The sequence below is a fragment of the Drosophila innubila genome, assembly GCF_004354385.1.
Source record: "Drosophila innubila isolate TH190305 chromosome 2L unlocalized genomic scaffold, UK_Dinn_1.0 4_B_2L, whole genome shotgun sequence".
NCBI classification, from domain to species: domain Eukaryota; kingdom Metazoa; phylum Arthropoda; class Insecta; order Diptera; family Drosophilidae; genus Drosophila; species Drosophila innubila.
In genome coordinates, this window is record NW_022995372.1 from 28957571 (window position 1) to 28981817 (window position 24247).

Consider the following 24247-nt stretch of genomic DNA (forward strand, 5'->3'; position numbering starts at 1 on the left):
TTGCGCAAAATCGTCCATAAAGTTGATGGACACAGCTCCAATTGCTGTTCACGGCGGCGAATCGATTCATTCGGGTTCTCTTCAACATTTTGTTCTACAGCGGCAATTGTTTCTTCAGTGCGCACTGTTCGACGTCTCTGCGGATGCGTATTATCGTAGTGCGAAAAAGATCCATGGTTAACCGAATTAATTGCTCTGATGGACAATAATGTCTACCATAAAATGGACGGAGCTTGCGGTAAACTTTGCGAACTAAGCCATTATTTTCGAAATGAATTTGCACAATTTGCAAGCGTTTTTCTTTTGTCAACCTGTTCATGATAAAATGGCAAGCCAAACTGAACGTAAATGAGCTTTATCTCCACTCGAAGAACCAACCTCAAAAAAAAACACACCGACCATCAAAGTATTTTTATCAGAAGCAATTATTTTAAAAATGTTCCTTTCTAAAAGAAATGTATTATCAGTGTTTTCTAAAAAACTCAATAAGTGTAGAAGTTTTAAAGGAATAACATAACTACATCGTAGATTGATAAATAGATTTGAAAACTTAATTATATTGTAAAATTTGACAATAAGTAATTTTTTAATTTATAAACTTTTATCTGTGCAAATAAATTATTACCTTATTTTTTTTTAAAGAAAACTGAATATTAATATAAATGTTTTTTTCACTTTACTTTTATCTTGAGCTGAGGTCTATTTTTTATAAACATTTATAAAAATTATTTGAATAACATATTTGTGCAAGAGTTCAGTTATTTGGTTTTAAAAGCGTTGTCTGTCAATCAATACGACTATCTTTTATTTCGCTAATTTAGGTAAACAGTATTGCAATGATTGTTATTCTACTAATCATTTATTTGTTCAAGTTTGTTGTTTTTAAAATAATCCCGTAATCTATAGAACTTTTTAGTCTATCTGAGATTTGAAAAAATAATGAAATACATATAAATTTTTTTTCTCATTTTTCTTTTTATTTACATTATTAAATATGTACAAACATTTCATAGAATAGAAATTGACATGAAGAAGTCGAAGGAGCAACTAATTTTTGTTTTTCCGTCTATAAAGAACTGTACATAAAAGGGCGAGTGAAATAACGAATATAAGCAGGACAAACAAATGCGATTTGGGAGATTGTTGGCAAGTTTCCTGAGGATTCCGTCCAGGGAATCCCTTACCGGAATGTCGCATTAAATTAGATGTTGCGCGATTGTTGCTTCCTCCTAGAATTTCGGATGGTATCACAAACTAAAACTAAATTGTAAGTCGTACATTGAGGGTTCGGATTCGGGATCGGGTTTGAGTTGGAGTTGTGTTCCAGTTTTGGTTCTTGTAATTGCTATTTAAATTGGAAAATTTTGACAGGATTTGATACGCTCGACTTCACCCGAGTTCAAAATTCATAGCCCTCGATATCGTTAAATTGATCTACTTTTTGTGGAGGTAACCGCCGTGGCTGGAGATGCCGTACGAAGAGATGCCATGTCCAGAGATACCGTGACCAGAGATGCCATGGCCTTCGTATGAAGAGATACCGTGGCCAGAGCTGCCGTATGAGATTCCGGGTCCGGAGATGCCATGACCAGAGATACCATGGCTGTAGACAGCTGGTGCAGCAACGGTGTGGGTAATGGAAACAGCAGGCTTCACATGGCTCTGAACGTGGACGGGAACTGGCACTTTCACCTCATAGGGCACTGGACGATCTACATGGATGGGGACCTTCTGGATCACGCGCTTCTCGACGGTGTAGGGCACTGGCTTCTCAACTGGCACTGGGTAGGGCTTGGGCACATGCACGGTGTAGGGACGATCGACTGGGATCTTGACTGGGACCTTGACGATCTTCTCAACTGGGTAGGGCTGTGGCACTTCAACGGGCACTTTGATGATCTCCTTCACTGGGTAGTGGACGATCTTCTCAACTGGGTAGGGCTGTGGCACTGGCACCTTAACTGGGTAGGTGACGGTCTTCTCAACGGGGTAGGGCACATGACGCTCCACCTGGTAGGGCACCTGCACGGTCTTGATCACAGTGTTGGTGTGCACTTGAGTGGGCAGATGGGAAACAGCGGGTGCAGCAATGGCAGCGTGACCAGTGCTCAGAATGGCACCACCACCATACGATGATGGACCATAACCGTAACCCGTATGGCCAATGCCGCGCTTCTCCTGCTTCTTTTCAGCTGTCGCGCTGCTCTCAACAGCGGGCACCACTTCAATCTTCTTGGCTGTCTCCTCGCTGGCACTAACAGCCAACACGCACATAGCCAACAGGCCAAAGACGAGCTGAAATGCAAAATGTTACCAAAGTGGGTTAGCCAGTCGTATGAGACTATTATATAATACCGACAGCACTTCCGTCTGCTGTGTCCATAATTACAAATATGATAATTATGCAATCTGGAATGTGAACTGGCATGCCATGTCTTGGCATGCCAATTACTCGGCGGTGCGCCAAGTTCAAATTGATGGCTAATCATGTGCAACGGGGCGCATACGTGATGTGCAAGAACTTGAGTTGTGTACCAAGCTGCGTGTGCGCAATGCGAACTGTTTAATGCATTTTAAAATTACAGTTTAAATAATAAAGCAAACAGCCTGAATGCAATAACTATATTTTTTATAAATATTAACATTGCCAAAATAATGTAATATAATATAATAGTCGCTCGTTTCTTGAATCTGAATCTGAATGAACTGAAAAATATTTTGCAGGAAATTTTAAAACTTTGGATTGTTATTGAACGTAAAATTGCCGTCCACTATTTAATGAACAACTTTATTCTAAAACGATTTGAAGACACATTTGATTTTCATGTTAGCACGAAATTGTAATTCTAGTTTATTTTTTTAACACATAAATTTCCGTTGCATTTAATATAAAATAAATGTTAAATATTCGTTATGCAGGCACATAAGAATTTTTTGCTTTTTCTGTCGTTATATTGCATATATTTATTTTTAATTGATGGATGATTTAATTTTCAGTACGCTTGAACACAACATACCATAGATTTCATTTTGCACTTTTTAAACTCCTAGACTGCACTTAACTCAATTTGGCTGGGGCTTGTATGTCTCAACCAACCCACAACTGTTAACTGAATATTTTTGCACAGACATTGCAAGCTTTTATATGCCGATGCCCTCAGCTTTGATGCTGCTTGGGATTCATCATCGTCGAGATTTCTCAAGCAGCCATAGTAGCCTGTACGGCAATGCAAAAGCTCGCTCTTCCTCTCTCTGTCTGCAAACGAGTTGAGCTCTCTCTCTTGAAGCGTGACGCTCTCTGTGCAAAAGGAAATACCCTAAAGACGTTCGGTGTATACAGAAAGAGCTTTCAGCAACAATGTGAGCTGATCATGCAGCTCACACGAACACTGTAGGTGTATAACTGCAATACGTGTGAGCTGATCGCCATGTGTGTGAGTACGAATGCATGTGAAGTCGTTTTAGTTGGCGGGTCTGCTAGCTGTTCATGGTACCAAGTACTTAGTAAGCAACTGGGGGTACAAGATATCAACAAAAACGCTGGTTAGCTGACGATTTATTTTAAAGTAGAACACATTATAATAAAACGAAAACTAAACTATCAATAATATTAAAAGTTAAATATACTTCATTAGATAATTATTCCCAATGATTGTTTAAAATTCGTAAGAATTATTTCAAAAGATTTTTAAATTGAAGAAAAATAAATTCAAATAGACATTGTATGTGATTCTGCAAAATTTAAATCAAAAAAGTTTCATAGTATTATTAACAAATCTTAAACCAATAAGAGCTTATTATATACTCAAAGTGCTAAAAAGTATTGGAAACGCGGTGTGGAGTTTTTGCAACAATAAAATATTTAAAAAAAAAGCTAATCACTGAGGGCAAGAAAGAAGCGAAAGCCGACATGAATTTTGTACTGGAAGAAAAATTAAATCAAACTATGTAAAATATATTTAATGTATGTTTGTTGCTTAAAAATACATTATTCGATGTTGCTTTGGGTAAAAAGCATACCGTTTTTTCTGTAAGTTCTGTGCAGAGTTCGGGTGGGTTCGGTTGTGCTCGTGACTGAACTTTTGATCTCAGATTTTGGTAAAGCGAAGCAAATTTTCGAATTGTTGGTGCAATGATTGAATGTTTTCTGGGCCTCAATCTATGAGCTTATTTATATGTATGTATGTATCTGTGTTTATACTTTGACATTTTAATGTGCATAGGAAATACATAAGTCTATAGATTGCGGGCAGTATGAGTCTAATCGTCCATTGGCCATGTAAATGGAACGTGTGAACAAAAAATAGCTACAGACCGAAAGAGCGACAGAGAGAGAAAGAGAGAACAAAACAAAGAAATACAGAAATGCTAGATATACGGATATTTTTCATAAAATAATACTACGAATAATACTAAAGACGTTATGTCATTAGAGGGCTGTGCATTGTAATGTGCAGTTGAAGGTGAAGGTCGATCATCACCATTATCATTATGAGGCTAATTTAAAAGAGTGGCGAAGTTGGACTACATTATCAAACAGATCAAAACAGAGGTCTTTGTCAAAGTGTGCCTCTTTTGTGGCCAAGTTAAATCCATATAAAGAACGATGCATCAAGCAAATGACTCCAAAAAAAAAACATTGAATCTATTATAGCAGATGAAGAAGCAGATGGAAAAAATCAACTGTAGATGGTATAATGAATATGCAAAGTGAAGGGAAACGTAGCGGTTAAGGCACAACATTAAATTCAAGTTCAAGTTTATGTGTCTTATATGTTTGTGTGTGCGTTTGCTTTATCTTCTTGTTTTTTTTTGTTTTTTTTTAGCTATTATTAGTTAGCTTTCATTTCGAACATCCACAAAATAAATACTACATAAGCAACGATAACACTTAAATTCTGAATAAGTAAATATTCTTGTTTTTAAAAACAATCTCTTGAAACTTATGCTAATCCAAACTAGATTATTATACCAAATCTACAGATCACTTAAAAATCAACACAATTATTTCTGTTTAGTTAAAAATGTGAAGCATATCAATATTAACTTGCTAATAACAAATGCATTGAATATTGACAAAGACTATCAATTAAATTAAAATAACTTTTTATTTTTTATTTCAATAGTCACTAGACAAGAGTTTTAATTTTTTTTACCTGAGACAGACCGGTTGTGAATCTGAAAATAACTTTTCTTTTCTTTTTTGTTTTGTGTCATGAATTTGTTCATTCTATTTATATTTTATTTTGTTTTTTTATTAATGTTCTTTAATGTGATAAATTTATGGATAGTCTAATATCTTTAATGTGATTATGCAAATGTCCAATTATGAAGTCAGACTCTGTCTAAATGCAGAGCATGATATTTGCATAAAATATCTAGGTGCCATTAAATAGTATGATTGGAATATTTAGCATGTTGAGAGATCTGAAAAGTAGTCGACTGCCAGGGGAACTTTTATAATTAATACTTAATATCTTCTGGCGGCGTTAAGGTGAACCAGTTCTAAAGACAAATAAACTAATTTCAAAACATGACATGATTTCTTATTTTTTTAAATTCTTTTTTTTATTTGTTATTTACTATGTTGGGCATCAGACTTGCTTTTCTTTATTAAAAATTTCTATTGTTATTTAAACTCAAAAATGTTGGCAGTTTTCCTCGATTTATTATATTACAAACAGATTGGAATCGCAAATAAAAAGTTAGGGGATAAATCAAAAAAACTCCCTGAGAAAAAAAATCTTTGCATAATCCAGTTGCAAAGTAACACACTTTACAGGTTGTATGTGCCATGATACCATAAATAAAAGCCAAGATGCTTAATTTTAAGTATTTTGTGTTTCATTGTTTATGAGGAAAAAATTATAGTATTTTTGGTCTTTAGAGTTAGAACTGGCTAATACTCTGTCAAATTATGAAATGTTTAAATTACTAAGGAATATATACAAGTAAATTCAATATTGTCTTAAGCATTGCATCTTTTAGATATGTTAGCATCTTGAAGACTTCAGAGTTGGATACAAATCAGCTTTAAATTTAAACAGCATTAATTTATTGACTCTTAATAAAGATATTGTCGTTTGCCATTTAATCGATGAGTCTGCCAATTTTTTTGTCGCTTTGCGCAGGCACAAAAGTTGCTTTTAATATACTCAAATACCTATGTAGGTCTGCTTGATGTGAGCAATCTCTCATTGCATGTGCTCTACATTTAAGATGCTTCGTATTTGTCAATCGGGGTTTTTTTTTTTTTACTTTTTGCTTTGTTTGTTGCAGTTTTGTCGCATGTTTTAAACTTTGCAATCGATTTCGAGTGCCTAACATGTTTCAATGCACAATCGTGGAACTATGTTGGAAAAGTAATCAATTTAACTTTTTAGTCAATCGATTTTTTTGTTCGCCAACTAATTGCGCTTTAATGGCAGTAGAGTGGAATTTTGACTGTGATTAAAGCATAGAATGCTGGAAGTAACAACAACGTAAAGTTATATTAAGAAAAAAAAGGATATTTATTTTCAAATATAGCAAATTTATTGTACAATGGTTTAATGGTTGAATGGTTTAATTTCAAAATATTAGGAGAATATTAATTTCGAGCTCAAAAATACATTCCGGATTTAATACATTTCAAAATGTTTGTAAAATTTGACAAATAAAATGCATATTTATTTTAAGAATTAAACTACACTCAGAAAAATCAAGATTTCCGTACTTAAACAGGCCATTTTCAAGTACAAACGATCTCAAAAGCTGTCTAAGTTCGGAATTTCTAAAGTTGAGAACAAAAATCTTATTTCAAGTTCGGTTTTTGCAAGTACAGAAATCTTAAAATTAGATTTTTTGGGGATACTTTAAGTGCGTTTCGGGTTTAATTCATGTCTGAAAAAATTGAACTTGTTTTAGTACAAAATATTGTCATAATTAATTAGCTTTAATTTTAAAACATACACTAGTATGTGTACTAAAATTATTCAAAATACCAAAATTAAATACAATTTAATAATTGTGTATTTTCTTGGTTAGCGACCTTTCGGAATAGGTGCTGATTTTACCAGCGATCCAACCTTAACGTCATATTTGCGTCGCTAGAACCAGTTGAGAATTCTAAGGTGAGACAATGAAAAAGAAATATCCCAAAACGTACTTGTTTTCAGTACGAAAAGATCTTATTTTTAAATTCCTTTCAATCTTGAAAAAAATTATTTTAATTTAAAAAAAACTTTAACTAGTTTAGGACAAATAACTCAGCTGTTTCTGGAGGTATTTTTGAGAGACTCACGGATTATATGTTTTCCATGGTCTTATATAATCCGACTTAGTTTGGATAAAATCGGACTACTATTTCGGATTGCTGCCTTAGGAATGTGAAGTCAGAATTCTAAAACTAAGATCGATTCATACTTAATTCTAGAAAATGTAATGCGAAATGTAACATAATATATGTATTTGTAGCAATGTGTGAAAGTATATACGAACTGCCTGTCTAGTTTTCGCGATTTAATTATTAAAATTTTACTAAAGAAAATTTAAATAACGATTAATGAATAAATAAATAAACACTATTTTATAATATATTAATTTATAAGCCTTAAATTATATATAATATACTCTACATATAATTAATTCAGATCACAATATAAAGTATAAGATAAATTACGAATGAAATGCGGGTGATTAATAGACGCATTTAGGTTAGTACTTACAGTTTTTTGTGTTACCTGTGCCATGGTCATTCGGGTAATCGGATAAAAGAGATCAGTAAAATTTATAAAACTTTTAGATGTCGGCAATTTAACTCAAGCGACAAAGTTTGGCCTACATTTTTTTGGTGGACGGGCGAAGATTTCTTCAGTTAACCAAGTTCGTGCCCAGGCTAAAGCCAGACTGAGTTTGAGGCGAGGTTAGTTGAGGTAAGTGCGGAAAGTATTTGTCAATTGAAACGGCAGGCCTCAAGCTTGAAAGAGTCGTGCAAACCTTCGACATTTAATTTGGCTACATTTTGAACTGGACACGTTTACTTAGTTTTATAGAAAAAGACCAGAAAAATGTTGTTTACATAAAAAAACTACTACTACTACAACAGTTTTTTGTACCCATACATTTTTGATAATTGCGCGAAAAGGTCACGCCATTATAAATTTTGATTCCACTTTATTGATAGCCCAGTACTTTAAGGGTACAAAGCGCATAGGGCTAGTGACAATGTGCGTTCTTCCGTATGAATCCCTAATTATTTAATTTTGTGTGAATAATGATCTAACGGATAGGCCTTCGTCTTCGAATAAAAATAGTGATGTTTATTTTAATAAATATTTTTTTAATTAAATTTAATATTTTTAATAAACATATTTTTATATTATATCAGGATCATATCAGGATATGATTGAATTAGTACAAAAAAGATTTTTGCTGTTTGCTCTTCGCAGCCTTCCATGGAATGGAATTCTTACTCTAATAGATTGTTATTGCTAGACTTACCCTCACTTAAAAACAGAAGGACTTGCCATGGCGCCATGTTTTTTTTTCTCCTAATTCACGGAACTGTTGTGGGATTATGTCTACGTCGCTGTTTTGTTATGTTACATTTAAGATAATTGGTTTTGTTGATTCTGTCCTGCCGTCCACTATACTGCTGTGAGTCGGACCATAGCCTTATAAACTTTGCCCCACCAGAATTTTCTTGTTATTGTTAATACCATTACCGTACATTGTAAAGCTTTTAAATCAAAAAAATAAATAAATATTTGTATCTCATTTATGGTGATTAAATGAAATCGGCGAAAATACGTGTACTAGGCATATGCAAGTCGAGCACCTCGACTGCAGAATTCTTACTTTCTGATGCTGGATTTGAAGCTACTGTTAACCGAATGTCTTGTTATTATCGTTATTATTATTACAATTATTGCTTGACCTCAACACCCACCGCAAAAAACGACATCTGACCTTTGTTTACTCTGCAATGTTTTTAGCACTTAAATTTTCATCTATTGTTTTGTGAAAATGCTTGAAAATTACACACATCTTAACAAAAGACTAATTCAGAAATCAGACAACAGAAATTACACAAATAACAAAAAAATTAAATTTGTTTGCTGACATTTTCTATTCAATTTGGTAGGGGCACGGCTTGACAGGCCTTGAAATATCCAACTTGCCGGTAGACAACACAATGCCAGACTTTAACTACAACAACAACACCTACACGTAGTGCAGACGGAACCAGACTCGAGGCTCGAGAGCATTCGCAAATGGCTAAAGAACTGGCTAACACGCCCACCTAACGCCCTCTTCTAGACTTTAAGTTAAGTCACTTCTATTGTCATGAGCTAACTGATCAACTTTTTTTCATAAATAAACTAAAATAAATACTTTTTATAGTCAGGTTTAGCGACTGCCAAACAAACTTGACATTAAAGGCCCGTACCGAGTAGACCAGAAAACGTTCTGGTTGGTCTAAACTCCATATAAAAATTTCAGAGAAGAAAATAATTTGACAACTATCCCATAGAAAACTTTCCGCCGGCGGAAATTTCTGGTCTACTCGAAACTGGCTTTAAAATTGATAATTTGATCGATATTTGAACTTACTTTAATAAATGATGCAGAAATTATCTAATAAAAATAACAAATATTTGAAAATAAATTAAAATTTTAAGTTTAATAATGTATACAAAGGTTATTTTCGGTGTAGTGTGAGTATTGTGTTATGCGTCCCATATTACGGTCTTATACAAATTGACGGACTTGTCTCAATTTTAATTAAGCTAGTTTTAAAACTGAGAGATTTTCGTAGAGTTGCCATTCCGACCACTATTTAGAACACAATTCAATTTCTTATGTATGTAATAATTGCTATCAAATCAATTAGTCTACACTATTAAACTGTTTATTAAATAGCTTCAAAATTTATGGTCTTATCGATATGGGATTTAAATATTTCATCTTCTACCCTATATACTAAATGTATATTGGTGATCGTTATTTAGATCCACGCCTTGTTAAGCCTGCGTGTGTGTTTGCTAGTCCATTCGCTTTTAAGAACCACATGAAATACGTAGATCAATCCAATTTTAAATTTTTCATGACATGTTTTTTTTGGCCGCAGCTCGAAAAAAAGAAAGGCTCAATATTTAATGAAAATAAAGTTTGAGACAGTTTAGAGCGGTGTTTTCAAATGGTTTTATGTGTTTTTGAATCTGTAGTAGCGTAGGGTATCTGGTAGTCGAGTACGTTTTAATGGGGTGTTCTTGCTTGTTCTCAGATCGTGTTACTTTATACTCGTAATCATGTTTGGCAATATAAAGTAATTCATTAATCACTTTGTTGAGTTGTCGGTGTTTTTTGGGATTTGGCTTTGCTTTTCTGTCCACTTCATGTCAAGAAAACCGCACCGCAATTAGCGCAAAACTGAAGCAATAATATCACGAAAAAATATACCAATTTGTAGAAAAACCAAAATATAGTATAAACAAATGAAACCTTTGCCATGGGAATGGTGTCGCTTGTTCATTTTCATTTGTTCGAGTTTTTTTTCGAGTAGTATTGTGTGGGAGTGTAGATGCTTATTTGAGGTGTATATGTGAACCACATCTGCTCTAATTATTAGCACCCAAACAAATGTAAGTTGAATGTAAATTTATGTCTGTGTGGTGCAACTTCTTGCGACTCTTATAAAATAATACACAATTCGTTCAAATACCATGAAACTTAAAAGAAACTTATTCTCTAGAAGTTTTAAAAAGAGAAGCCGATGTAAGGTTGGCATTAGAAGGCAACAAAACGAATAATTAAAGTAGTTGATATAAGAAAAAAGTATTAACCAAATCTGTTAACGATTTGTTAAAATCTCCAATGGCCAAGAAGGCTTAAGCTCTTTGGCATTAATTGATAAGATCTAATTCTCTTCTCCATATAGTTTTTTTTTAAATTTTAAATTGCAAAATTGTTATTTTTGTGTCATTTTAATGCATTTTTAAAATATTAAAAATTTTTGTAGGTCAAATTGAACGATTTACAAGTTAAATCGTGTCGATTTTTCATGAAAACCGATTTAATTAACTTAACTGAACCCACTCGTCTCGACTAGAGCCTTTTCGACTAGTTTATATTACTTTCTCGTTTAAATTTTTTTTATTCTATTAAAATTTGGTGTGAATTTTCTTATAATAATATTTTGTACGTCTACTTTGTAAATACAAATGTAAATAAGCTAAATTACTAGAAATGATTTGCACAACTACAGCAACACTAGTTGCAATAACACTAGGCAACAAATTTGAACTTTTTGGCTATTACAAGAAGCATACCCACTTTTTTTGATAGCTTTGTGGCCCCAAACGACGAAAAGCAAGTTTTTTTTATGGTGAGATTTTTTTTACAATTTTTAAATTTGGCATTTTTTAATACTTTTTCCAGAAGTGCGCTCACATTTGTCGTCATTATTTTACTTTTTCTGAAAGCTAATGAATATATCTATAACTCATTAATAACAAGTTAAAGAGTTAAAGCAGTAGTTTAAGAGAAATAAATTTTTGAATCAAGAAAATTATTGTTTTTTAAAGCTTTTTTATTAACTTTTTTTACTTTAAAATTCGAGGAAAAGTTAAAAAAAAATGTATTACATTTTTTTTCCTATTTTATTTGAATAGCTGTATTAATTACACGTCGTTTAAAATATGATTAATTAATTAATCTATGGAGAGACAGCGATAAAATATTATTTTGTGTCTAGGCATGTTTTTGTCGACTTTGATGACTTTCTTGTGTGATTTTTAAGATATCTTAACCAATCTCACACAATATTAATTTGTTGTTATTTTACACATTTTGACCATATTTGGTTCAAATCGGTCTGCTATAGCATATAGCTGCCAAAGAAGAGATCGGCTTAGAATCAGCCTTTCGTTTGAAAGCTTATGTTGTTTCCTAAGATATATCATCCAATCTCGCAGGTTGTGTATCTGGCAATGTGTTATGTATCCCTACCGAATTTGGTTCAAATCGGTTGACTTTTTAATAAAGCTGCCATAGGAACGATCAGTCGATCAGTCACTTTAGTATGAAAAACTTTTTTATTAATTTTAAGATATTTCAACCAAACTTACAAACTGTGTATTCTATATTGTCCTTCACATCTTCACTAATTTTGGTTCAATCTGTTCACTATATCATATAGCTACCATAGGACCGATTGGTCTAAAATCAAGTTTTCGTATGAAAAACTTTTATTTTTTTTGAGATATCTTAAATAAACTGATAGAATATGCATATAAGTTGGTCTTATGCATCCTTACCGAAGTTGGTTCAAATCAGATCACTATATCATATAGCTGCCATAAAGCCGATCGGTAGAAAATCAAGTTTTGGTATGAAAAACTTTTTTGTTTTTGTAGATATCTCAATCAAACTCATTAACTGGGTATCTTTAATTGCCCATTACATCATATCAACATTTGGTAGAAATCGGACCACTATATTATATAGCTACCATAGGAACGATCGATACGAACGGTCGATAAGCAACCTTTAGTATGAAAAACTTTTGTATTTTTTAAGTAACCTGTACCAAACTTACAAATAGTAAACACCGAATCATCATATACAATCTGTTCAAATTTAGTTGGAATCGGACCACTATAACATATTGCTGCCATGGGACCAATCAGTTAAAAATCAACATTTGCGTGAAACTTGTTTTTTTGTTTATATGCTAATAACTTATCCGTTTCTCCATAAATTTTAATGAATCATATATCAAACGACGCGTAATTAATGCACCTATATAAATAAATTATGGCAGCTATATGATATATTGGTCCGATTTTAAACAAGTCTATCAGTTTAGTTAACATAACTCAAAAAACAAAAAAAGTTTTCAAATGAATGGCTGATTCTGAGTCGATCCCTCCTATGGCAGCTATGTGAAATATGGTCACAATGTGAAAGACAACAACAGATTGATATTCTGTGGGATTGGTTAAGGTGTCTCAAAAAATATAAAAAATTTTCAAACTAAAGGTCAAATTTTTTTTGCATGTTTTCCTTGAATTTTAAAGTAAAAATAGCTGAAAAAAAGGTAATCAAAAAATTATAATTTTCTTAATTCAAATACTGATAGCTCTAAAACAATTTTTTTTAATCTAAGACTGTATATAAATAAAATATAGATATATTCATAAGCTTTAGAAAAAGTAGAAATTTAAAAAAAAAAGCCAGATTCCTTAAAAATTCTTAAAAAAAACTCATCAAAAAAAAAAAAATGTTTTTCGTCATATGGGGCCCAAAATCTATCCAAAAAAGTGGGTTTGGTTCTTGTAATTTTTTGGCTGTTGCCTAGTGTAATCTTCCAAAAAAACCTCTTGACGAGGTAAAAGCTTAGTGATGAAAGTCATTCCATGCCCCAAAATTTCTGATATAAAATATTGTGACGAATAATATTCAATTTAATATATAAATTTAATACAAGTATAAATAAATTAACAAAAAAATAAATAAATTACATTCGGCACTGCGTAAAAACTAATATTTATGTAAATGAAGCTCAACATTTTTGCGCATGTTGCAGAATGTAATTTTATTTTTTGAGTAAGCAGAAGTTTAAGTATGCCATTTTGTTAGTTAAGACTAAACCTTTCGACCGGTATATATATCGATCTGATCGGACAGTAATATCAAATTTTCCATATTAGCTGTATATATTGCTAGTCGCCTTTTGCACCCATCGTGCTGGCTTTGTCACTAGAGCGGACTGCCGTCCGCAGCGATAACAACAATGCAAATACAGTGTAGAATATCAAATTACTAATATCCAAATTTTTTGACACACAAAGACCTAACAGCCACAATAAAACTAATGCCAGCAACTGCAACAACTGTTCAGTGGCCTAACTGAAATGCCACAGTGACACACTTACTGGGTGACTTCCAAAGCAGCAGAAACAGCAACAGCCACAGCCACAACAACTACAATAACAACAGAAGCCACTACGCCACGACCAAATCAAAGAAAACTGAAATTATGCAACATTTGCGACGTCGCCAACGCGGACAGCTGCTGGCACTGGAACAACAACGCTGCGATTCCGAATGCGGCTGTGGCAACGGCAACGGTAGCAGCATCGGCAGCAGCATCGGCAGCGAGTGCGAATCGGTGGTAGGCAGTAGTTAACAGTTCGCAGTCAAATGCTTGCCGCATTTGGGAAGCTTCAACCATTTGCCAGGCTATTTATGTTGCATTTGCGAGAGATTTTTTTGAGATATGTCGTATTCAATTGCTCTACAAGTGTTGTTGTTGTTGCTGGTAGTGGGATTTGTATCTCTTTTGGTTGTACCCTGAAAAGTACAATTGAAAACTATTTAGGCACTTGGATATAGAACTTTCAAGGAGTGCTGTTGAAACTAGAGAGCGTCTGGAAACACTTTCAATACGGAAACCTTAAATAAATTATACAAAGTAAAACAATCGAGCTCGTTGCCTAAGTCTTTTGTTTCTCGCAGCAGGTGAAAGGATCAGAGGCTGCCCGATGTGTAGTGTATGTTGAGTATGTATACATGTGTGTGTGTGTGGGCATAGTTTCGATTTCGTCCAAGACACACCCCAATGAAAAACTAAGGCGCTGCAATTTGGCGTTATAATTCATATTGCATGGTGGGATACAGACAGTGGAAAACTTCAGATAAGCAATGCTGGTGAAAAATGCCATGCCAAATTTTTAAATAGCCAATTGCATAATAATCCAACTATGATGCGATGCGGTAGCTTTTATGGTTAATTTAATTGTTGCAATTTCAATGCAAGCGATGAGATATTTGTACGTTGACGTGCCACGCTTGATAACCGATAGTTAGCATACCCGAACTACAATTCCCGGCGGCAACCTGTTGAGGAATTTACGGCCAGTAAGAGGTCACGCATGTAGACTATGTAAAACAAGCTGTTAACTTGATAGTTTATGATATATTTCAATGGAAATTAACAAAGTTTCTTATTAAAATACAATGCTGCAGTCAAGAGTCAAAATACTAATTATATTTCGTCAAATACTTTAATAACCATTGTGAATTCTGAATCTAAGAATTCAAGTTTTTTTTTAAATTATTATTGTCTTATCCTGTGGTCATTAAAAACGGGTTTGGCAAATTGTATGAAACATGCTGAAGGAGGTGTGCAGACACCATTAAATACTATATACATTAGAGTGCATCGATTTTTTCGAAAAAAGCGGGGACTAGCAATTGTTTTAGAACTATGGTTTCTTGGTGAGAACATATTAGAATTGACCGTAGATTACGAATATGGGGACCATTTGTCAATTTTTTTTTGGGCCATCCAAATCGATGCACTCTAATGTACATCTTTTTGATCACTATCAACAACAGAGTCGATATAACTATATAACAGAGACAATAAGAACTTATGACACCAAATTTTTCTCAACATTACAAACAGATCAAGTTTATTTTAGAATTCAACCACGCTCCATTTCGTCCCTGTAAATAAAATTTTTCGAATAGCAGGAACAATTGTTTAGATTCACATTTCCAATTTGGCACTAACTTACTAAATTTTCCCTTGTAGGGACTCAGCAACAGGCCGCAGCAATCACCATTCATCACACAGAGTACTGAAACAAACCAATTCTCATATCAGAAGATGATCATAAATGCTTCTTTAACGTAATATTAAACAAAAGCAAACTTAGTATCAGCTTGAAGTCTTATGTGTGCTTTAACTTATTCAAATTGTTATTTTTTTGTGCGAGTATAGGTATGGTGTATGTTATTGCCAATCCTACGAAACCATGAATATAGCAAACAAAACAAGCACTCAAAAATAAAATGAAAATATAAATAGTTTCCTTCGAAAAATGGAATATCGATTTTATTTTAATTTTAGTTTTTTAGTCGAAATTCAAGAGACCAAAAAAAACGAAAATGTTGTTCAACCAAACCCTATCGTTCGTAGTTCGAATTTTTGCCTGTTTGCAGGTTGATATTTTCTTTAGGCATCTTAGTCCACGATTGAACCATTTCATGTTGTGGAAATGTTTTAATCTCGTAGCTCTCACGTTTGTGCTTTCCGGTAAACGCCAGTCAGCCAGGAATAAAAGTTATATATATAAAGATGTCCTATATCAGGACAAGACAGGACAGATAGGAACGAAAAACAAATTTTCTTATAAAAAACAATAACAAAATCACGTTTCGTTTATTTTAATACGAATATGTAGTACGTAAAATATACCCTTTGTAAGTAACGAGTACAGAGATGGGGACGGGCTTTTCGTGCTTCGTGTCCCGCGTGCCTTTTAAAAAAATCCACGGGCTTCCGGCCTAAAAATCGTGAACGGGCTTTTTTCGTTCGGGCCCGGGCCGAAGTAAAGCCCGAAGCCCGGTAGGCCCCAAAAGTCACGATTTTACACTTAATTTTTATATGGATTAATAAAACTTTTTCTGTAATTATTCACTGTTAATATCATTCACGCATACATTTTATCGATGCGCATCGATATGTTTATCAAGTTGAATTTTTCTACTTATCAAATGCGTAAAAAATCGCTAAAATTAGCAAAGAAAATAAATTAGGTTTCTAAATAACAAGTACATTTCAAATTTTGTTCGGTTTTGGAAAAAAATTAAGAATACAAGTAAAGTAAATACAAATTTGTCTATGTTATATAATAATTTCGGGCCGGGCTGGGGCCGGGCCGGGCTTTACAAATTGATTTCGGGCCTGGGCCGGGCCGAGCCTCAAAAAGAAGTCGATATAGTCTTGTCCGTCTGTCTGCCTGTCCGTCCGTGTGTGCGTCTAGATCTCAGAGACTATAAGAGGTAGAACAACCAAATTTGGCACACAGACTCCAATGGCGTTGGAGCAGGTCAAGTTTTTTTTTTAAATTTTTGCACGACCTCTTCCACCACCGCAAACCGAGAAAGACCCCAACGGCAAAATTTTCAGATAACATTTTTTTGTGATAACTTTCGTTATCTACATATTATTATTATCTACTATTATCAGATAAATAGAGCGGCTAATGGCTAATATAAGTTATTAATAATTCAAGCAATAAAAGCTCTTTAAAATATGTATTGGGTATTCCTATTGTGGGGGTCTCGACTATAGCCTTTCCGACCTTATAATTTAATTTAAGCTGCTTTCTACTGCTGTTTTCTTAGCTGATTAGCGTACTATTCTTGGAAGAAATGAAACTAAATTAAATGTACAAGACTATCGATAGATGTTAACAGAGTTACGGCGAATTCTCTTGTGAAAAATATCTGAAAGCAGGCAGAAGCCAAGTTTGTATTAAGTAAAGTCAATTTTGTACCCTTTCTTGGACGATAAAATCTTCTTATTTTGAATGAAACCCGAAGATGTACCTTGTTTATACATAAATCATTTCCTGAAATACAACAATTAAGTTTTAACTTAAGTCGAATGATATCGTTACAACATTACGCAATGAGATTGTAAGCCAAAAGACCACACAAAACGAAAAAAAAAAGCAACAAATTGCGGCAATTAAAACAATATTTTTTTTTGATTTCATATGGATTCAAATGGAGGGCAGGTTGGGGGTGTACGCATATTTGTTGAAACTAATTAATTGCCACAAAATGACAGAAGCAACGAAAAGGCAAATGAAAAAAACTCAAAATGAAATTTTACGCAATTTCAGATTTTGTTTTTTGGCCTGTTTTATATTTTTGATTTTTGTTGCCGTGGTTGTTGTTGTTGCTGCTGTTGGTCTGAGAAAAACGAAGACAGACATTGCACATTTTGCTCTAATGAGCGACTATACGAGCTATGAGCTGATCTAGACAGCTAGTTTTGGAGGTCATCGCTGTCGCCAACGCTAAGTTGTCCATCCAATTGAAGCAAATGTGTTGTTGTTGTACTTGTTGTTGTTGTCTGATTGCGAAATGAGTTTTGCTTCGTTTTTGGTTAAAAAATGCATTGAATTTACTTCAGTTGGCAACTATAAAGCCATAGCTACAAGTTGCACCAGTTTCGACTCAAACGACTAGCAACAGAAATCGAAATTTAGCCATAATGTAATAGAAATCAGTCTCCGAAAACATTTGCTGCAACTCGTCGCCGTCGATCCGTCCAAGTGAAGCAGCAAGCGCCAACTGTGGCAATCTGGATCTCCCTGACTGGGCCCACATCCCTCATCCCCCTCCCCTAAAGTCTCCAACTCTCATATGTTTGCAGTCTTTGGGATTCTTTGTCTGCCCTGCATTTGACTTTAATGCTTCGCTTGACCAGCAACCCGTGCTGTAAACTGCTTTTCAATTCGATTTATTTTTTAGTTGGTTTATGTTTTGTTTTATTTTTATGGATCGGTTAAAGCCATTGACTTGATTAAATGTCAGATGATTTGAACTCTACAAAACAAAAATTTAAGGAATCGAATGTTAACATATCAATATGTTTATTGTACATTACCTATATAAAACAAGGGGGCTCTGCCCCTGCTCGATTCGCTCCGTTCGATTTAACGACCATTAATGAAATAAGCACTTAAAACACCTAGTCTCGAACAGAGGCAATTTAATTGACACTTTTAACTATTAAAATGTTAAGATAAAAGCATATTTAAAACAAGGCTGCAAACCGGTTCTGAAGCGAACCTCGTAGAACTGGTTCGGTTCGGGGTTTTAAGCAGCCTGAACCGGATTATGAACCGAACCCTTCAATGTATTTACTTTGCGAACCCGAACCTAAACCAAACCGCTTTCAAAAAAAAAAAGGTTCAGTTAAAAAAAAAAAAATTACATAAAATTTATGGCTTTTTAATATTACGCATTTATTTAAGACTTCTGATTAAAATAAGTCATATTTAAATCTTAGCATAAATTTAAATTATCAAAATTTAATTTCTTAAAAACAAACAAATTTAATTAGTTAAAAATGTAGAGAAAAATTGATAACAATACAAATATTTAGACCCCGTACTTAAAAAAAGTACACGGGTCTATTGGGTTTGTTTTAACGACTATGTGCGTAACAGGCAGAAGGAGGCGTGGCAGACCCTATTAAGTATATATATTCTTGATCAGCATCAACAGCCGAGTCGATTTAGCAACGTCCGTCTGTCCGTCTGTCTGTCCGTCTTTATGAGCGCCTAGATCTCAGAGACTATAAGAGATAGAGACACCAAACATGGTATGTAGGTTCCTTTATATTGCAAGCAGATCAAGTTTGTTTCAAAATTCGGCCACGCCCCCTTTATCGCCCACAAATCGAAAAAAAAAGTTTCATATCCATATTATTAGAACAATTTAAAAGCTAGTGACATCAAATTTGGTATGTAGATTCCTCTATTTTGCAGGCAGGTCAAGTTTGTTTCTTTTTTGAATCGGACCACTATGATATAGATAGCGCCCATAGGAAATATCGGTCGAAAATCAAGTCTTAGTATGAAAATCTTTTATGTTTTATGAGACATTGTAACCAATATGATAGAATATGCATTTAAGTTAACTAAATATTTTTTAATTTTTTCCAGTAATAGTTTTTGCCATAGTAAGTATGGGGTCTCCGACAGTCGAGTATGCTCGACTGAAGCACCGGCCGACTAGTTTTGTATGAAATTGAACCAAGGCTCGAACCCAAACCTTGGGTTCAGGGGATATATAAACCAATTTGCAAACAGAACCAATGTCTTTCTCTATGGTTCGAACCGCCAAACCAAACATTTAACAAGATTTTGGAGGCTTACTGCCTTGATCACTGCGGACGGCAGTTCGCGTTAGTGACGAAAGCAGCACGAAGGGTGCGAAAGGCGACTAACTATATATACAGCTAAGTTGGAAAATTTGCTACGACTGTCCGATTAGATCAAATTATATACCGATCGAAAGGTTTAGTCCTAACTTACAAAATGGCATACTAAAACTTTTTCTAATTCACCTGGGTCATGAGATACGGGGGTGTAAGTGGGAGGGGAAAAATTTGTATGATCGCAGCTTGTGGAGCCGTTGGGGCTTTTTGGTAAAATTATTTATTTTTTAAAAATTTGTATCAAAAATACGCGTTGATTGATACCTTGATGACCCAAATCCGTTAACTGGTTCAAAAGATAAATAAATTTGAAATTTTTAGTGGACTTTTCAAAATTAAATGAAAAGTTAGTTTCTTTGTTTGTCTGTTTGTCTGTTTGTATCAAAGCGCTAAAAAGCTAAGATGTAATGATGGGGATTTATTCCTCTTGGAAAATCTAGAAATGTTTGTTTTACGACTCTTTCGATTTCCCGCTAGTTTAGCGGGAAAACGCTAAATCCCGCTAAAATTTAAGCTTCAACAGTTTCCAAACCATAGAAGCTACAGATATGTTCTATACATCATTGGAAAGGTATGTTTGAGGGCTTTGATGCGTACCTTAAAGTATTTTCTTAAGTATTCAGGTAACATTTTACAGGTGATATTATGTTTTTAAGCTTACATTTTGGCGACAAAACGGTTTTAACGATTTCTGTTAAATTTTATTATGTTGTAAAACGTACAATTTCGCGTTTTTTGGTATATGAAACATAAATTTTGGTTGAGGGGCTTGGAAGATATTACCTGTTAAGTGAATAAATACATTTTTCTATCGGTCGGAAATCATGTTTTAGTACGAAAAACTTTTTGGTTTTATGAGTTATCTCAACCAAACTGATACAATATGCATTTAACTTGGTTTTATATATCCTGACCAAAGTTGGTTCAAATCGGACTACTATATCATATAGCTGTCATAGGACCGATCGGGTCAAAATAAGGTTAGAGTATGAAAAACTTGTTTGTTTAGTGAGATATTTTAACCAAATTGATAGCATTTGCATTTAAGTCAGTTTTAAAAATCCTGACCGATGTTAGTTGTTATCGGACCACTATATCATATAGCAAATCGGTCCAAAATTAACTCTTGTTATGAAAAACTTTTTTGTTTTACGAGATATCGTAGCCAAACTAATAGAATATGCATTTAAATTAGACTTATATATTCTGACCAAAGTTGGTTCTAATCGAACCACTATATCATATAGCGGGCAAAATCCAGGTCTTAGTATGAAAAACTTTTTTTTTTCATAGTAAGTACGGGGTCTCTGACAGTAGAGTATGCTCGGTTGTAGCAACGCGAGCAAAGAGAGCAGGGGGCGGAGCCCCCTAGTTTTTCTTTATAATTAAAGAACAATTTTTTTTTTTTAAATATGAAATACGTTGAACAACTAAATTTATACATTTTACTATTTGCCTGCATTAATGATAAAGTTACAATGTCAAAAGCAAAAGCAATTGCAAAATTTCTGATATCAAATCTACACGAGGTAAAGTCTTTATTTCTGATATCATTTTGTGACGAAAAATTCAGTTTAATCTAAAATTTTAAATAAATAAATATAAATTAATAGAAAAGGCGAAAATTGGCATTCGGCACTGCGCAAAAGTAATTTTATGTACAAAGAAGCTCACCCTTTTGCTCACAGTGCACAATGCCAATTTTCGCTTTTTTTTTTATTAATTTATATTTTTATTTAAAATTTTAAGATTAAACTGAATTTTGTTCGTCACAAAATTGGATATCAGAAATTTTGGGGCTAGAAATTGCTTTCGTCACTAGACTTTTACCTCGTGTAGAGGTTTTTTTTGTGGGATTTAAAATATGCCAACCATGAGACATACATAAACATATGCCAACTTAACATTTGGAGATTAACATAACTAAATAAACAATTGAATTAACAGAAGAAATTTAATTAAATATATTATATTCAATTATATTAACATAAAATTCATATAACATGTCTAACGTAAGTTATGCTATGTATATCACTATTAGGGGCGCCGAAAATATGAAATTTTGAAATATTTTTTTAAAAAGAGTTTGAACTTGGAAAAAGTTGAGGGGTTGAGCCTGAAATTAAATTAATCAGACAACGAAAAGTACGATAGCAATTTTAATATGTGGCTGCAGATGATAGCAAAAACATACCTGAAACTGGTACATTTCGAATTCCATTTTTAGAATCAATCGACCCCATAATTTAGCAACTAAAATTAAGATTTGAGTCACTTTTTAATGTTTCTCAGGATTTGAGTTATTAAACAGGCTTTAACACCAAATCCATATTGGACAGTGAACTTGAAAAGCATACAATGAATTTGACAAAGATTATTTAACGATTCTTGTCACATCAGCATCAGCACAAGGGCGTACGCAGGTATGGTAACAGATCTGTCACAAATTATTAAAATCATTGCAATAATACAACCAGTTGAAAAAAATTTCAAGGAACGAATTTTTAAGCATAATGGTTGCAAAAAATGAGAAAAGTTTGCTTATGCAATATGTTCCTGGAGCCCAAGTTGTCACCACCACTTAACAAATTTTTCAGTAATTAAACTTTTTTTAATTTTTAAAATTCATTCACTGTCAACATTACTTAAAATTAATCACCCAGCCGATTTTAAATAGCATTTTACTTTCACAAACTTATAAACATTTTTTAATGTAGTTGAGCCCAGATGAATAAAGAAGTTTTTCTTTACGTATGGCAGCTATATGATATAGTGGGCCGATTTAAACAAAATTTGTTTAGGAAGTATAAGACATAGGCAGAGACTTGCCAGTATTGACATATTACCATTAAGTTTTATTAATAGTCTCGGTTTTTTGCGAACTACGCCACCCACAGTGGGCGTGGAAAAATTTTAATATTTACTTGATCTGCCTAAAATGATAGGGAGTCTACATTCTAAATGTACGCCTAACTCTTACCATCTAGAGCTTTTAGTTCATACGAACAGACAGACATAAGTATATCGACTCGGCTGTTGATGCTGATGAAGATTTTATATACACATGGTATTAAAATACATACTAAAATAAGTAGGCGGTTAAAGTCGAGCACGCTCGGATACCCTGAGCCGACTAATTGTTCCTATCGCAGCTATATGAAATATGTATCCGAATTAAACCAAAAATCACTTAATATCTTCCAAACCCGTCAACTAAAATGTTTCATATTCCAAAAAACGTGAAATTGTCGTAACAATTTACAACATATTAAAATTTAACAGAAATCGTTAGAGCCGTTTTGTTAAAAATCGCCTAAATGTAAGCTTAAAAACATTATATAACCTGTAAAATGTTACCTGAGTACCTTAGAAAGTTTAAAGGTACGTATAAAAGCCCTCAAACACACCTTTCCAATGATATATAGAACATATCTGTAGCTTCTATGGTTTGGTTGAGGTTTCAATTTTACCGGGATTTAGCGTTTTCCCGCTAAACTAGCGGCTTTTTCAAAAAGTCGTAGAACAAACATTTCTAGATTTTTGAAAAGGAATAAATCCCCATCATTACATCTAAGCTTTTTAGCGCTTTGATACAAACAGACAAACAACAAACAAACTGACTTTTTATTTCATTTTGAGAAGTCCACTAAAAATTTATTTATCTTTTGAACCAGTTGTCGAATTTAGATCATCGAGGTATCAATCGACGCGTATTTTTGATAAAAATTTTAAAAAAATAAAAAAATTTACCGAAAAGCCCCAACGGCTCCATAAGCTGCGATCATATAAATTTTTCCCCTCCCACTTACACCCCCGTATCTCATGACCCAGGTGAATTAATAAAAGTTGTAGTATGCCATTTTGTAAGTTTGGACTACATCTTTTGATCGGTATATAGCTCGATCTGATCGGACAGTCGTATCAAATTTTCCAACTTAGCTGTATATATAGTTAGTCGCCTTTCGCACCCTTCGTGCTGCTTTCGTCACTAACGCGAACTGCCGTCCGCAGTGACTATATATTATGTTATGAAAGCATAAACATATCATTTTACCCCCAACCCTCTAGAGGTTGTTCAAAGCGAACCTAATTTGCTTAATATCTTTGTTGCTTATTATCCGGTTGCAATGAAATTAACAGCATGCATCATAAAGATGGTAATCTATACGTATGCCGAAATTTAAAAGCTTTACCTATTAAATTGGCTATGTAATTAGATATTTCAGTCCTTTTACCTCAAACCTTTTCTCTGTTTATTAGCCGATCTCGATATAAATTTTAGCATATTGGTTGCTGTTACTCTTATAGTCCCGGAGATAAAGTTGTTCAAAATGGTGTAATAGCTGCCAGTAATCACTTCTTTGAAACTATACTTTGCATTAGATTAAGGAATATTCTTGACAACGTTAAAAGTTCATTTATAGTTCAAATAGTTAGTAATATTTAATTACGTGC

The 24247-nt window shown here is 33.6% G+C and overlaps 2 protein-coding genes across 2 annotated transcripts in view; one reads left to right on the top strand and one right to left on the bottom strand.

Moving 5' to 3' along the window:
• Window positions 1–24247, top strand: part of LOC117779467 (angiotensin-converting enzyme) — an 84241-nt gene that overhangs the window by 39914 nt on the left and 20080 nt on the right. The gene's annotated exons all lie outside the window — the stretch shown is intronic.
• Window positions 956–3110, bottom strand: LOC117779469 (MAGE-like protein 2). The gene is made up of 2 exons (XM_034615675.1): window positions 3018–3110; window positions 956–2295 (listed from the first exon to the last, which is right to left on the bottom strand). The coding sequence occupies exons 1-2, from the start codon at window positions 3027–3029 to the stop codon at window positions 1435–1437; spliced, it is 873 nt and encodes a 290-aa protein (XP_034471566.1). The 5' UTR covers window positions 3030–3110; the 3' UTR covers window positions 956–1434.